Genomic DNA, 17,249 nt, shown 5'->3' with positions numbered 1-17,249 from the left:
AGCGCAGTAGCACTATCCTACCACTAGGGGGAGTAGCTCTGGGAGTACTCAGGAACTTGTACTGGGCTCCACCCTTGGCTCCGCCCATGACTCCTCCCCCTAGTGCAGCTGTATCAATACCCTTGTCCAGAGTCAGCCTGAGTTCACTAAGAGTTCATCAACGGGTAACAGGCTGGCTCTGAAGTAAGTCGATTAAAGCCTCGATTCATATCGGAAACACGTGTCTGGTGAATTGATGGTTCCATCAATTTAATCGACTTAAGAACAGTAAAGATCGATTATGGAATCGGCCCTCAAGCCTGGACGCCTGGAACTCGACCCGCAGGATGCAGAGGCTAAAGAAATCGTCTCCCACTGGATCCGGTGCTTCAAGGCCTACCTGGCAAAGCGAGCACAGCCGAAACGACAGAGGATCAGAAGCTACTGCACGCGAGGGTGAGCCACAGAATCTCTACGCAACTAAACTCAGCCAGTTCATATACTGCGGCGCTAGCAGTTCTCGATAAAATTTATGTAAGGCCTATTAATGAAGTTTACGCTCGCCATGTGTTCACTACTCGCCGCCAGCGGCCTACAGAAACACTCGCCGAATTTCTAAGGGATCGGAATAATTTGTCCAGTGACTGTAATTACCAAGCGGTTATCGCGGCTGAACACAGGGAACTTGCGGTGCGCGATGTTTTTGTAGCGGGTCTCAGGTCGACCTATGTGCGCCAACGACTGCTGGAAAAGGGGGCCCAGGACTTAGAAACGACTGTCGAAGCTGCTACCATGATGGAGGTCTCCTTCCGCAGCCTTAACTCGTTCCCCGTGGACCCCGTGACCCAATCATGGGCCCCCGACCAGCGACTCCCCCAGGTCTGTGCTACGCGGCCGCCCAGCCACCATGCTGCCCCAGCCAGCCACTATGCTGCCCCAGATCGACACTATGCTGCTCCAGCCTGCCATTTCTGCGGCCAGAACCAGCACCCGCGGCAGCACTCCCTGGCCCGCAACACGACCTGCAGCAGCTGCGGGCGAAAAGGCCATTACGCAAGAGTGTCTCTCACTAAAAGGGCCCCAGCTTCCAACTCCCCAGCGACTCGAAGTAATCGCTCCCCTCACTTGCAGGCCCGCGGGGCCCGAAACGCTGCGGCCTATGCCGCAACTCCGCCCCCTCCAGCCACGTGCGATCCATGGGGGCCGCCATCTTGGAAAACCTCCACCACGCGGCCGGCCACGTGCGACTCATGGGGGCCGCCATCTTGGATGCCATCTGCCTCGCCTCCCGCCACGTGCGATCCACGGGCCCGATCGGCATTTCACCGCCGCGACACTCACAATCCGAGGCGCTAGCTACTCGAAATTCAAACTCTACATTTTGCCCGAACTCTACGCGCCACTCTTATTAGGCCTAGACTTCCAATGTAACCTCAAGAGCCTCACCCTCAGCTTCAGAGGGCCCCTGCCCCCACTCACGATCTGCAGCCTCGCTACGCTGCGAATTCCCCCCCCTCCTCTCTTCGCCAATCTCACAAAAGACTGTAAACCCGTAGCCACTCGTAGCAGGCGGTATAGCCTGCAGGATAGGGTATTTGTCAGAGCAGAGGTCCGAAGGCTACTCAGTGAGGGGGTTATAGAGGCCAGCAATAGTCCCTGGAGAGCTCAGGTGGTAGTCGTTAAGACCGGGGAAAAATTCCGTATGGTGGTCGACTACAGTCAGACCATAAATAGATTTACGCTCCTCGACGCGTATTGCAGACATGGTAAACCAGATCGCCCAGTACCGGCTCTTTTCCACGGTGGATCTGAAGTCTGCATACCACCAGCTCCCAATCCGCCCGGAGGACCGCCACTACACGGCATTCGAGGCTGATGGCCGCCTCTTCCATTTCCTCCGGGACCTTTTCGGCGTCACTAATGGGGTCTCGGTGTTCCAACGAGCAATGGACCGAATGGTGGACCAGTACGGGCTGCGGGTCACGTTTCCGTATTTGGACAATGTCACCATCTGCGGCTATGACCAGCAGGACCACGACGCCAACCTCCACCGTTTTCACCAGACGGCACAGAAACTGAATCTCACGTACAACAAGGAGAAATGCGTTTTCCGCACAACCAGGCTAGCCATCCTCGGCTATGTCGTGGAAAACGGAGTCCCGGGCCCAGACCCGGACCGTATGCGACCCCTCTTAGAACTCCCACTCCCCCATTGCCCCAAGGCCCTCAAACGGTGCTTTGGCTTCTTTTCCTTCTACGCCCAGTGGGTCCCTCAATATGCGGACAAAGCCTGCCCACTCTTTAGGACCACACGATTTCCCCTGTCAGCCGAGGCACGCCAGGCCTTCGACGGCATCAAGGAGGACATCGCCAAAGCGGCCATGCGGGCGGTGGATGAATCCACTCCATTTCAGGTAGAGAGCGACGCCTCAGAGGTAGCTCTTGCAGCCACGTTAAATCAGGCAGGGAGACCAGTTGCATTTTTCTCCCGTACCCTCTCCGTTTCAGAACTCCGACACTCTTCAGTCGAGAAAGAAGCACAAGCCATTGTGGAGGCTATCCGTCACTGGAGGCACTACCTCGCAGGTAGGAGGTTCACCCTCATCACCGACCAAAGATCGGTTGCCTTCATGTTCGACAATTCGCAAAGGGGCAAAATTAAAAACGATAAAATTCTGAGGTGGAGGATTGAACTCTCCACCTACAATTACGATATTAAATATCGACCCGGGAAGCTCAACGAGCCTCCGGATGCCCTATCACGCGTGACATGCGCCAGCGCGCAGATCGACCGGTTAAACGTCATCCACAATGACCTCTGCCACCCGGGGGTCACCCGGCTCGCCCACTACATCAGGGCCCGAAACCTGCCTTTCTCCAATGAGGAGGTAAAAGCGGTCACCAGGGACTGCCTGATCTGTGCGGAGTGCAAACCACACTTCTATAGACCAGACAGGGCCCACCTGGTCAAGGCTTCTAGGCCCTTTGAACGCCTCATGATTGATTTCAAAGGGCCACTCCCCTCAACTAACAAGAACGTTTACTTTTTAAACGTCGTAGACGAGTTCTCCCATTTCCCATTCGCTAACCCATGCCCCGACATGACCTCCCACACAGTCATTAGGGCCCCGCATAGTATCTTCACTCTGTTTGGTTTCCCCAGCTACGTACACAGCGACCGGGGTTCGTCCTTCATGAGCGACAAGCTGCGTCAGTACCTGCTCGACAAGGGCATTGCCTCGAGCAGGACTACCAGCTACAACCCCAGGGGGAACGGGCAGGTGGAAAGGGAGAACGCAACGGTCTGGAAGACCGTCCTACTGACCCTCCGGTCTAGAAAGCTCCAAGTCTCCCAGTGGCAGGAAGTCCTCCCAGACGCGCTCCACGCTATTAGGCCCCTTTCGTGTACGGCGACCAACCAAGCCCCTCACGAGAGGCTCTTCATTTTTTCCAGGGGCACTACCACGGGGTCTCACTTCCGGCATGGGTGAGGACGCCGGGCCTCATACATCTGAGGAAACACGTCAGGGCGCACAAAACCGACCCCCTTGTTGAAAAGGTGCGCCTGCTCTACTCTAACCCCCAGTACGCATTCGTCCAGTTCCCTGATGGCCGTCAGGACACGTGGCACCCGCCGGATCCAGCGCTCCCTCTACCCCCACAGAAGGACCTCTCACCTTACACCCCATGCTGCCGCCCCCTCGCGCTCCCGAGCCCGCGAGCTCGCTCCACCAGTTCCGCGTACCAACATCGGCCAGCCCCCAGCGCCCCCAGTCCCCGGTCGAACCAGGAGAGTATGAAGCTCGGATACAACCCTCCCTGGAGTCCACCATCGTACCCCAGCACACAACACCCATCCAGCCTCCACAAGAGGCTGCAACCCCTGTGCTCCGCAGATCACAACGGACAATTCGACCACCGGACAGACTGACGTTGTAGGCCACCATCCCCGCCGGACTTGATTTTTTTGCAGGGGGTGAATGTGGTGAATGTAATATATATATGTATATATGATAATTCACACTGTCTTTGTAAGCGCAGTAGCACTATCCTACCACTAGGGGGAGTAGCTCTGGGAGTACTCAGGAACATGTACTGGGCTCCACCCTTGGCTCCGCCCATGACTCCTCCCCCTAATGCAGCTGTATAAATACCCTTGTCCAGAGTCAGCCTGAGTTCACTAAGAGTTCATCAATGGGTAACAGGCTGGCTCTGAAGTAAGTTGATTAAAGCTTAGATTCATATCGGAAACACGTGTCTGGTGAATTGATGGTTCCATCAGGAACAAAGTCCCACAGCGAGCGCATTTAGCCATGTGCTTCCCAGCGCTCGAACCTCTGAGAAACACATGGCTGTAAAATGTGATTCACGTTTGATAAGGGGCCTCAATGGGGAACGTATGGCTGAGGCTGCAGGTGGCCCCGTTTTGTGCACTGAGGAACTCCGCTCACCGGAACTTCTCAGTGTAGCAAGAAATCGGGATGCCATTTATAAATGGTTCCCGATCTCCAACACCCCCAAAACAATCCCCAACCCCCAAGCCCCAATGCACTATTGGACAGTATCCCACACTGCCCAAACACCAGTGCAGTGCACCCCAGCCCGACTGCACCACAAGAAATGCCAGCTTGGTACCTTGGCAGTGCCAACCTGGCACCCTGGCAGTGTACCTGCCAGTTCCACTTGGGCACCTGCACACAATGCTGGCATTGCCAGCCTGACAGTTTCAGGATGCCCAGGTGGCACCAACCATGCCAGGGTACCACCCTGCCCAAAGGGCATGGCACCTAGGGGCCTCAAATCCCCTGGGAGATCCCAACAAGTGCCATTCATCTGGTCCCCGCTTGTGGAGACCATTTTTTTTTCAAAAAATATACTTTATTCATAAAATCTCTAATAAATATTACAGAACGTTTCAAATTGTCTTGACTGTACATTTCCATCAAAGTTACACATTCACTTGTCTTTCTTCCATTCAATTGGGATGACATGACACACATATCCTTCTTTATGTTACAGTTCTTTCTTAAATATTTACATTGTCTTGTTTCTTTTATACATTGGAGTATTGAAGACCCGGACCGAGGGGTTTTACACTGTTACCCACCCCTCGGTGTACATTTGCTGGTGAGACCTTACACAGTGGTCTTTCCCTATTGCGCCTTGGCGGCAGCTGCCCCAAGCTTGAGTGTGTCCCTCAGCACGTAGTGCTGGACCTTGGAATGTGCCAGTCTGCAACACTCGGTCGAGGCCAATTCTTTGCACTAGAAGATCAGCAAGTTTCGGGCAGACCAAAGAGCGTCTTTCACCGAGTTGATGACCTTCCAGCAGCAGTTGATGCTTGTCTCGGTGTGTGTCCCTGGAAACAGTCCGTAGAGCACAGAGTCCTGTGTCACAGAGCTGCTCGGGATGAACCTTGACAAATAGCACTGCATCTCTCTCCAGACCTTCTTTGCAAAGGCACATTCCACGAGGAGGTGGGTGACCGTCTCGTTTCCCCCCACAGTCACTCCGCGGGTGGCGTGCGACGGCGCTGAGCCTTCAGGTGTACATGAAAACTCTGACTGGGAGGACCCTTCTCACCACCAACCAAGCTAGGTCTTGGTGCTTGCTTGTAAGTTCTGGTGATGAGGCGTTCTGACAGATAACTCTGACAGTCTGCTCAGGGAACCATCCAACGTCCTCCACAGTCTCCTTTTCCATGAGGGCCTCGAGGACATTACGTGCTGACCACTGCTTCATTGCCTTGTGGTCAAAGGTGTTTGTCTTCAATATTTTTCCACGAGGGATAGGTGGTACGACACGGTCCAACTACTTGGAGCGTTCCGCGGCAATGAGGCCAGGCCCATCCTTCGTAACTCCGGGGACAGATAGAACCTCAGTATGTAGTGACACTTGGTGTTTGCATACCGGGAACCATTACTGCACAGCGCTCAGCCAAGGTCTCCAAAGCAAGGCAGATTGATCCCACACCTCAGGTAACTCAGGAATCTGCTCATTAAAGTGAGACTAGCTGTCTCACTCTAATATGCAGATTTGATTTTAAAAATGATCTCCCTCACAATTGGCGGGATTCACATCGCAATGTCTCGCGAGATCACATTAGATCTTGCGAGGCATTGCGAGCCGGTAAATCCTGGGAGCAGGGTCACCTGGTTTTTATCACCCATACTGAGCTGCGGGGAGTTGCATTTCGGATGCAGTGTGGCCACTAAATCACACCCTTAATTTAATGCATCATTTTCAGCCCTCTATGCTTCAAAATAAGACCAGATCATTACCCAGACCTGTAAACTAAATATGATTCTACATTACTGGGCCTGATTTCTATTTACTCACCTTTGAGAGGCTGGTTTGAGTTTTCGATGAACCAACAAATTTCTCTAATGTGCTTTTCTATGTATGGCCAGAAATCACGGCTCGCCAATGCAGATCCTAACATATCGAATGTATCGAAGGCCCTGGAAAAAATTAAGCGCTTAGTAAAGGACAAAAAACATTTTTTTTAATGTGCTATTTTAGTTGCAGACCAACCAAGCAATAATTGAACTCCATTTTTTGCTCCAAGTAAAAACAGATAGGTTAACGATGTGAAACATCCTCTACCACACCGGTAAGTAGTAGGCTGCTGAAATCAACAGCTGCAGATGTGAAAGCCATAGATTGAGAGGATCATAGATCAAAGCCAGAAAACTTCGGCCGTTCGTGCTGGTGGGATTCTCTGATTCGGCTGGAAGTGCAGCCCCTTACCACGGGTTTCCCGGCGGTAGGGCTAAAGACTCCCGCTGCCAGAGAGGGCCAGATAATCCCACCCCAAGTCTACTTCACAGCCAGCACAAAATCCTTTACAATGAACAATGAGAAAACATACAGATTTACGGACCTGTACCTAGGTATTTAACATTAATCACTCCATTGGAACAAATAGCAATGCAAACTTGTAGGACAAATTAACTCAAAATCTCCAGATCAATGTTGCCTTTTATATCCTATTAAAAAAATGTAAAATGTAAAGATCGCCATAGTTCTAGACGACCATAGGCTACTCTCCCCATTGAGAGCTGACTCATAGTGATTTAACCTGAAGGTCACCACACCTCATTTGAGGGACAAGGTTGAGAAAGCCTTGAGAAAGAATGAATCACTTCAACTGGTATGGGAACTGAACGCGCACTGTTGGCATCTATCTGTATCACTAATCAACTTCACCAGCCAACTGAGCCAACTAGACCTCCTAGAGAATAGCTCTGTCGTAGCACAACAGCTGTGAAGGTGCAAAGTTTGATGCAGTCATTCCAGCCAATCCAGAAAAGTGTCTCTTTTTTTTAAAGCAAGTTTTTGTTTTTGAAATTTCTTTCATTTCCACAGCAGAATGGAAGTGAGTTTGAGAAGTCCTGTGACTGAGAACTTTGAGAAGGCTTTTCCAACAGCAACAGTGGGTTTGACTTGTGGTAATATTGCTTGAAACTTGTAGCTAAACATCTATAAGGGAGTGTCTCCTATATCTGTGTGACTAACCAAGTGAGAATCTTTGAAGAAATGTTCGTGAAACAAAATTCAACTGTATAACTTTTATCTTGAGTGCTTAAGTTTTCTTTTTTTTTAAATGAATGTTTTAATAAAATGTTTAAAATCCCTAAAGTGTTAATAAAATTTTTGGATTCTGAATTCAGTAGACGTTTCGGGCGGGATGCTCTGGGAATTGGCGGGGCGGTCAGAAACGGCGCAGTGGAGTAGCGTGAACCACTCCAGTCTCGGGCCGCCCCAAAGGTACGGAATCCTCCACACCTTCAGGGACTAGGACGCCGGCGGAGTGGTTTGCGTCCCGCCGGCTGGTGTGGAAGGCCTTTGGCGCTGCGCCAGCCGGGGCCGAAGAGACTCCGCCAGCCGGCGCGGGTTCGCACATGCGCTGGAGCATCAGTGGCTGCTGACGTCATCCCTACGCATGTGCAGGGGGGGTTCACCTTTGCGCCGGCCATTGCGGAGGCCTACACGGCCAGCGCATAGGAATAGAGTGTCCCCACGACACAGGCTCGCCCACGGATCGGTGGGCCCTGACCACGGGGCAGGCCAGAGTGGGAGCACCCCCGGGGCCAGATCGCCCTGCGCCCCCCCCCCCCCCCCCCCCCCCCCGAGGACCCCAGAGACCAGCTACTTTGATTTTGCCGGTGGGACCCAGCAAAAACAGGCGGGAACGCGGCCCATTGCGGGCCAGAGAATCGCCGGGGGGGAGGCTGCCGACCGGCGCGGCGCAATTCCTGCCCCCCGCCAAATCTCTGGCACCGGAAAATTCGGCAACCGGCGGGGCGGGATTCACTCTGCCCCCTGGCGATTCTCCGACCCGGCCCGGGGGGGGGGGGGTGGTTGGAGAATACCGCCCTTCTTCTTCTTGTCAGAATACAAAAAAATACATTGTTACGTGGGCCAAGTTTCGCTTGGGGATATGCAGCAATTAACATCTGCTGGTTCAGAGCACTAGATATATTACTTTTGAAAGCAAAATCATTTAGTTAAGAACTAAACTGATGACTCTTTTACAGTACTCATCTTTTCCTATTATTATTGTTTTCTTCATATAAAACCTGATAGGTCATAGACATCTTGCAATGAGAAGGATGACCTGGCAGTTTCTATTTTCTGTTGCCACACATGGTGAGTTACTAAGAACCTATTCAAAATGGCTCATTGAAGACAGTGTGTCACCCTAATCCTGAATTCTTGAATACCCCTGTGCGTGGATGGGTTGCTTTCCCATGTTCTTTGATTTGAGGAGATGTGGAAAACGTGCTCCAGTCTTAACCCATATCTAAAACTACCCCCAAATGATTCAGTTTGTTTATTCAGTGATCAGTGCTGGATTGTGCTGAGCTGGGTTATGTCAACCAGAATGTGGCATGGACATAACAACTATCCACTGAGTTCCTGCTTTGGATAAAGGAAACCTCGATTACTATTCAACCATTTCAATGGTAAGTCCACATGTGTGGACATGCTTTGAAGAAGAAATCGGGTTTCTTTATGTATCTGCACTTACAATCTCGACAAGATGACTGGAAGTGATTTATATCTTTATAACTCAAAGAGCCAATATCATGAGCCAAGAGAGAGAACAGGAATTATTGATGGAAACAAAAGGAGGTAAATAACTAAGGAACCTCCAATTAATCTGACTGAACCGTGCAGTGACCAACACAAAAAAGGATCATTGAAAAATTGTGGATGAGTTCTACAAATCTCCCTCAATAATCTGGTCAAAGATCTGAAAACATCTCCACCTCAGCAACAACAAAAGTTAGAACATAGAACATAGAACAGTACAGCACAGTACAGGCCCTTTGGCCCACAATGCTGTGCCGACCATTTATCCTAATCTAAAATCAACCTAACCTACACCCCTTCAATTTACTGCTGTCCATGTGCCTGTCCAAGAGTCGCTTAAATGTCCCTAATGATTCTGTCTCCACCACCTCTGCTGGCAGTGCATTCCACGCACCCACCACTCTCTGTGTCAAGAACTTAGCTCTGACATCTCCCCTATACCTTCCTCCAATCACCTTAAAACTACGTCCCCATGTGACAGCCATTTCCACCCTGGGGAAAAGCCTCTGGCTATCCACTCTATCCATGCCTCTCATCACCTTGTACACCTCTATCAAGTCACCTTCTTCGCTCCAGTGAGAAAAGCCCTAGCTACCTCAACCTTTCTTCATAAGACATGCCCTCTAGTCCAGGCAGCTGGTAAATCTCCTCTGCACCCTCTCCAAAGCAGCCACATCCTTCCTATAATGAGGCGGCCAGAACTGGACACACTATTCCAAGTGTGGTTGAACCAGGGTTTTATAAACCTGCAGCAAAACCTCGCAGCTCTTAAACTCAATCCCCCGTTAATAAAAGCCAACACACCATACGCCTTCTTAACAACCCAATCAATCTGGGTGGCAACTTTGAGGGATCTATGTACGTGGTCCCCAAGATCCCTCTGTTCCTCCCCACTTCCAAGAATCCTACCTTTAACCCTGTATTCAGCATTCAAATTCGACCTTCCAAAATGAATCACTTCACATTTATCTAAGTTGAACTCCATCTGCCACTTCTCAGCCCATCCTGTCAATGTCCTGTTATAACCAGCAACAACCCTCAACGCTATCCACAACTCCACCAACATTTGTGTCATCGGCAAACTTACTAACGGACCCTTCCACTTCCTCATCCAAGTCATTTATAAAAATCACAAAGAGCAAAGGTTCCAGAACAGATCCTTGCGGGACACCACTGGACACCAACCTCCAGACGGAATACTTTCGATCCACTACCACTCGCTGTCTTCTTTTGACCAGCCAATTCTGTATCCAGACAGCCAAATGTCTCTGTGTCCCATAACTTTCAGAATGAGCCTATCATGGAGAACCTTATCAAATGCCTTACTGAAATCCATGTACACCACATCCACTGCCCGACTTTCATCAATGTGTCTCGTCACGTCCTCAAAGAATTCAATGAGGCTTGTGAGGCATGATCAGCCCCTCACAAAGCCATGCGGACTATCTTTAATCAAACTATGTTTTTCTAAATAATCATACATCCTATCTCTCAGAATCCTTTCAAATATTTTACTCACCACAGACGTAAGACTGACTGGTCTGTAGTTCCCTGGGATTTCCCTATTCCCTTTCTTGAACAGGGGAACAACATTCGCCTCTCTGCAATCATCCGGTACTACTCCAGTGGAGAGTGAGGACGTAAAGATCATCGCCAATGGCGAAGCAATCTCCTTCCTCGCTTCCCGCAGTAACCTTGGTTATATCCTGTCAGGCCCAGGGGACTTATCTATCCTGAAGCTTTTCAAAATTTCCAGCACATCCTCCTTCTTAATATCAACCTGTTTGAGTCTATTAACCTGGTTCACGCTGTTCTCATGAGCAACAAGGTCACTCTCTCTCGTGAATACTGAAGTAAATTATTCATTTAGGGCCTCCCCTATCTCCTCAGACTCTAGGCACAAGTTCCCTCCACGATCCCTGATCAGCCCTACTCTCACTCTGATCATCCTCTTATTTCTCACATAAGTGTAGAACGCCTTGGGGTTTTCCCAAAACCTTCCCGCCAGGGCTTTTTCATGCCCCCTTCTAGCTCTCCTAAGTCCATTTTTGAGTTCCTTCCTGCCAGATCCTTGCTTAGTCAACCTTACGTAAGCTTCCTCCTTCCTCTTGACTAGAAGCTCCACTTCTCTTGTCATTCAAGGCTCCTTCACCTTACCATTCCTTCCTCGTCTCAGTGGGGCAAAACTATCCAGCAGTCACACCAAGTGCTCCTTCAACAACCCCAACAGTACTGTTGTGCATTTGCCCAAGAACAACTGTTCCAACTTTATGTTCCTCAGCTCCTGTCTAATAGCAGTATAATCCCCCCCCCCCCCCCCCCCCCCCCCATTAAGTACCTTTCCATACAGTCTGTTCCTATCCCTCTCCATGACTATGGTAAAGGTCAAGGAGTTGTGGTCACTGTCACCGAAATGCTCTCCCACCGAGACATGTGACACCTTGCCTGGTTCGTTGCCAAGCACCAAATCCAATATGGCCTCCTTCCTAGTTGGCCTATCTACATATTAGCAAGAACTACGGTGAAATTCCAGAATATTTAAATAACTGAATTCAACTTACAGGTTCCAAAGAAGGTGTTCCTGAAAAGTGCTGAATTGAAATCCTTCCCAAAGCTTAGAATTTTTGGTGAAATTCATGAAGGAGATTTTGTAGAAATCATTGTTGTTCATCATTGTTGTGCCTACTTCCTGCCATCCTTTGTACACATCTGAAAATGTGACACTAAAATCATGTTTCCCAGCAACCACTAAGTTAAAAATATGATTCTGTAAAGGAACAGAAACAATTAATTTCATGGTTGCACATGAAACCATCACATGGACGATGCTCGAAAATCCTATGCGCTATGGTGCCTTGGCCCATTCTTCCCGTGACTTCCGGGTGGGTTTCTTCTGGGTGTTCCGGTTTCCTCCCACAAGCCCTGAAGGCTTGTTAGGTGAATTGCGCATTCAGAATTCTTCTTCAGTGTACCCAAACATGCGCCGGAGTGTGGTGACTCGGGGCTTTGCACAATAACTTAATTGCAGTGTTAATGTGAGCCTACTTGTGACAATAATAAAGATTATTATTATATTAAGTACCTGATGGGGATTTAAAATGTATTTAATGGGCTTTCATGATCAGAGAATCTCCACAGTGCAGAAGGAGGCCATTCGGTCCATCGAGTCTGCACTGACCCTTGGAAAGAATACCCTACCTAGATCCACGCCCTGACCTTATCCAGGTAACCCAGTCACCCCATCTAACCGTTTGGAAACTAAGGGATAATTTAGCATGGCCAATTGACATAACCTGCACATCTTTGGACTGTTAGAGGAAACCAGAGCACCCGGAGGAAACCCATGTAAACACGGGGAGAAACTGCAAACTCCACATGGACAGTCACCCGGTGCCGGAATCGAACCCGGGTCCCTGGCGCTGTGAGGCAGCAGTGCTGACCACTGTGCCATCATGAGTATTTTTTTATAAAGTGAAATCTGTAATAGGTACTGGATCTTTGTTTCAGATCATCATGACTCCTGAGATCTGCCCATGGTAGATACTGCATGAGTTGCTATGAAGTGAAGGGTGTATAGCCAGAGTGGTGGGTAGAGGTGCGTGTTGGCACAGAGACTATAAGGGCTATGGGAATGAGTGGGGATGATGAATTAGCAGGAAGTGTACAATGGGCCATCAAAGTGGGTGGAAAGGCATGGGATGACATGGATGGGGTGTGAGGGGTGAGGGTTAGAAGGCCTAATACTTAACAACACACACAGAGAACTGACACTGGCCTTTAAACTATACCATTTCAGCATGTCTGAGCTGCCTCAGATCTGCTTTCAAGGCAGTGGGCCTGAGTCTATGCTGCACCATGCACCCCCTCCCAGGTTTCCTTTTTAAATCTATAAGAGCATTTTATCACACCAATACTATAACGTCCCTTCAATATGATTTACTAAAAGGCAAATCTTTACTATTGAATTTGTGAACAACAAATTGGTCTGTATTGTTCTGCAGAATTGTCAGGTCTCCTTTTTTGTTTGAAGTTTCCATATATATTGCCTGTACCAGTGAAATTAATAGTGGAGATTTGATACATTTTCACAAGTTTAACACATGCACAGATAGCAGCATCAGGCTTCATGACATAGTATTAAAGGTTTACCAACATATAATCTGAATGAAGTACATATACAGTGCTAAATCATTTCTAACTTAAAACACTTAAAATACAGAAAGGAAAATGTTACTTTACAACATTATTCTTCAAAGAAGTTGGGTATTTTGGAATTTATATCAGACAGAGATGGTATATTTGGGTATTTGCCATACAAAATAGGGTTGTACAATCATTGACTGGCTGCTGAATCATTGAGCTAATGGACACTGTATATTTGTAATATTCATCACGTAAGCTATAACTCACAGATTCAAAATAGCCCTTCAGAGATGGAAAATGTTCAGTCACGTTCCAGGGATGATTGGATAGATGAGGACGACATGTCATAACTGTTAGGAAATCATTTAAAAATGGCTGCTCTGGTAAACTGAGGACGTCCTTGATCTTCATGGCCATTTCCTTGCAATTAATAGGTATATTTTGGGTGAAGATCTGAAAAAGGTACAAGATAGATCTTTTCAAAACAATAATCAATGCTGAACAATCAATTTCTGGTGGCGGCCATGGAGTGAGTGGTCGCCCATTTGGCAGCTCCCACTCATGGTGGTCTTTTTGTGGTTTGTATCAGGAATTTTGGAGGAAAAAGGTGCAGAAGTGAGAGCAGAAGAGAGTGACCCCTAGATTATGGAGCTGCAGTCCAGAAGTGCCCAGAAAAAAGCAAACCAGTTGGTTGAGCGGACAATGCACACGGAAATGGCGAACGGGCATGATCCGGCGTTGCTGACTCAGTGGTCGATGGACAAATTGGTGAGCTTCCTGAATGAGAAGTTTACCCAACAACGGAAGGAAAGTTTGGAGGACCTGGCTAGGGCAGTGGACGAGACTGAGACTGGCAGCCCACAGACAGGCGTTCCGGGGGGGTGGGGGGGGGGGGGGGGGGGGGGGGAGCTTGAGGAACAGTCCACCTTGATGGCAGCAGAGATGGGACTGAAGTGACTGCTGGAGAAAGTGGAGGACCTGGAGAACCATTCTCGTAGGCAGAACATCCTGATTGTGGGCTTGCTGGAGGGAATTGAAGGAACGTATGCGGGTGCGTATGTTGGGAAGATGCTGGAGAAGCTGCTTGGGGAAGGTGCGTTTGATCGGCCGTTGGAGATGGGTCGGGCCCACAGGGCACTGATGCGCAAGTCCCAGGGGGGGCGAGCCGACGAGGGCGATGGTGGTACAATTGCATCGGTTCTTGGATAAGGAACGTATCATGAGGTGGGCCAGGCAGACGAGGCAATGCATCTGGGAAGGCGTTGAGATTCGGTTGTACCAGGACCTGGGGTCAGAGCTCGCGAAGAGGAAGGCAAGCTTTAATAAGGTCAAGCCGGCCCTGTACAAGAAGGGCTTTAAGTTTTGTATACAGTACCCGGCTCGTCTATGGGTGACCTATGGGGGCCGGGAGCTGTACTTTGGCTGGGCGGAGGAGGCAGCGGACTTCATGAAGGAGAATGGACTGGCAGGAGAAGGAGGACCTTGAACTTTGATCGAGGAGAACTGAAGTACATGCATTGTACTGGAAAAAACTTTGGGTTTTTTCTGTTTGGATTTCTTTTGTTTTTTCCATTTTTCTGTTCTGTTTGGGGTTAGGCTGGTTTACAGTTCTTTGCTAAGAGATATGGGGTTGGTCTTTGGCTTCGGACCTTGGGAGGGATGGTTTGTTTTTTTGTACTTCTTGCCTGTGTTTTGATTGTTTTGACTGTTTGCACTAAGAGTGGGGGAGGGGAATCAGTGGGGTTATGATGCTAGACGCCATGGGCTGGGGCTGCCAGGCAAGCTGGGTGGGCTAGTTCATGGACGTAAAGTGGGGGGTGAGCTGAAGATCGATGTGGGGGGGGGGAGGGAGATGGGTAGGAAAGTGGAAGTGGGGGGGGGGATTATATTGCTGACGGAGAGGGGACTTTCAAAGTGGAGGAGCTCCAATTTTACATCCTGCCTGATATTGCGCTCCATTAACTTCAACCATATAATACCAACCTTGCAACTGAACTTGCCAGTTTCCCTAAGGGCGAGTTAGGTTAAAACTGACCCCTTCTTGGCAAGGTTAACAGCTAAGAAATGGTCAACTAACCAAAATACCAGAGGCAGCCAGGTGATAAAGAATCACATGCAAAGATGAGACATCAAGTTCAGGCTAAACAATGGAGACAATTGAGAAAGACCAACAAACTCAATGACTGCTGTTTTGAGAGTCAGTGCAGACTCGATGGGCTGAATGGCCTCCTTCTGCACTGTGGGGATTCTGTGATGATAAGAAAAGGCTGTAGATGGGAAGGGATATAGCTGACAGTCTAAAGTCAGAACAGCGGAGGATAGGTGCACATAGTCTGAAAGATTTAAAACAGTTCAACTGGAAAGATTAGAGGGATGTAGAAACAATAGGCAAGATAAATGATTGTTGAAACAATTAATATGTTTTCAGCTCTGTGTTTGAGAGGCCTTTAATGGAACACTGGTCAAAGATTTGTGCACAAACAGTTTGGAGAGAATTCATCCTGAGTGAGACACAGCCAGAGTGAGTATGTGCATTTGGGAATTTGGAACATCATGGGAATTCTGTACAGAGGGGACAGAGGTGATTTTTGAATTTTTTGTTTTTCAACGTTTTGATCTTCAGATCAGGTCTTGCTCTGCTGCAGGAGTTGAGGTTACAAGGGAGAGATCTGATTGGTAAGTTGTGGGTAAGTGGTTCCTCCCCAATTTAAAGTTATATTAAGGAAAGGCAAAAGTGACATCTTTTAAAAAAAACTTAATTAATTTTTTAATTGCCATAAATTTAAGGTAAGAGTCTTTGAAGTTAAAAGTATGACTGAGGTACTCAGTCTTGTTTTTTGCTTGACCTAGAGTATGTGGGAATTTTTGGTGCTCCAGGAAGCCTGGATGACTACATTTACAGGAAGTGCCACAGAGTTTACCAGCTTAACACATGTATTTCAGTGCTTGAGCATCGACTGGAGGCTCAGCAGTGCATCTGCGAGACTGGGAGGTTCGCGGATAGCATGGTTTTAGATGTGGTCACCCTGCATATTAAGGAAGCGCAGTCAATGAGGGAATGAGTGACCACCAGTCAGAAGGGTGGTCAGGTAGTCAGGAAGGCCCCAGGGTACATCTCACTCAAAAAATGCTTTTCTGTGTTGGAAAATGGTGAGAGTGACAGTTCCTCTAAGAAGTGCAGCCAGAGCCAAGTTCACAGCACTGTGGGAGGCTCGGTTGCACAAGGAGGGAGATTGTAAGACTAGAAGAGCAATAGTGGTAGGAAACTCGATTGTAAGGACTGCAGACAAGGCGTTTCTGCAGCAGCAGGTGTGATTCCAGGATGTTGTGTTACCTTCCTGGTGCCATGGTCAAGTATGTCACTGAACAGCTGCAGGGCATTCTGAAGGAGGAGGATGAACAGTCAGAGGTTATGGTTCACATTGGGATCAACAACATAGATAGAAAGAGCAATGAGGTTCTTCAGCAATAACTTAGGGAGCTAGGTAGCAGATTGAAAAGCAGGATTTCAAAGATTGTAACCGCTGGATTACTGCCAGTGCCATGTTCTTGTGAGTACAGAAATATGAGGATAGAGGAGATGAAAGTGTTACTGAAGAGATGTGCAGGAGGGAGTACTCTAGTCTCCTGGATCACTGGATCCGTTTCTGGGGAAGGTAGGGCCTGTACAAGATGGACTAGTTGCACCTGAACCGGAATGGGACCAAGATCCTTGCAGGTAGGTTTGCTAATGTTGTTGGGTGGTTTAAACTAATTTGGCAGGGGGGTGGATCACAGTCTGGAGTTACAGTGGGGAGTGATGCACAGCCAAATATAGAAGAAAAATAAAGTCAGTCTGGAAGGCAGTGCAAAGAGAGACATATTGAGGCACAAGAGAATTTGGCAATGCTGGATGGCATTTATTTAATGCAAGGGGTCGTAAGGTAAGGCTGATGAACTGAGGATGTTGATTAACACATGGTTGTAGGATATTATTACTATCACAGAGACATGGTTGAGGGAGGGGTAAGACTGGCTGCTCAATATCC

General features: G+C 48.7%; 1 protein-coding gene across 1 annotated transcript in view; it reads right to left on the bottom strand.

The window, feature by feature from the left end:
• The window catches only part of LOC119965683 (ATP-binding cassette sub-family A member 13-like), a 398,370-nt gene that overhangs the window by 254,323 nt on the left and 126,798 nt on the right, over nt 1-17,249 (bottom strand). Inside the window, exons 13-15 of the mRNA XM_038796446.1 lie at nt 13,489-13,674; nt 11,640-11,845; nt 6,319-6,440 (exon numbers count right to left, since the gene is read on the bottom strand). Of these exons, the coding sequence (XP_038652374.1) occupies nt 6,319-6,440; nt 11,640-11,845; nt 13,489-13,674 (514 nt within the window). The remainder of the gene's footprint in view (nt 1-6,318; nt 6,441-11,639; nt 11,846-13,488; nt 13,675-17,249) is intronic.

This window comes from Scyliorhinus canicula, chromosome 5, assembly GCF_902713615.1.
Source record: "Scyliorhinus canicula chromosome 5, sScyCan1.1, whole genome shotgun sequence".
In the NCBI taxonomy this organism is placed as follows: domain Eukaryota; kingdom Metazoa; phylum Chordata; class Chondrichthyes; order Carcharhiniformes; family Scyliorhinidae; genus Scyliorhinus; species Scyliorhinus canicula.
The sequence above is the reverse complement of the archived record's forward strand: the minus strand, read 5'-3'. Positions and strand labels throughout refer to the sequence as shown.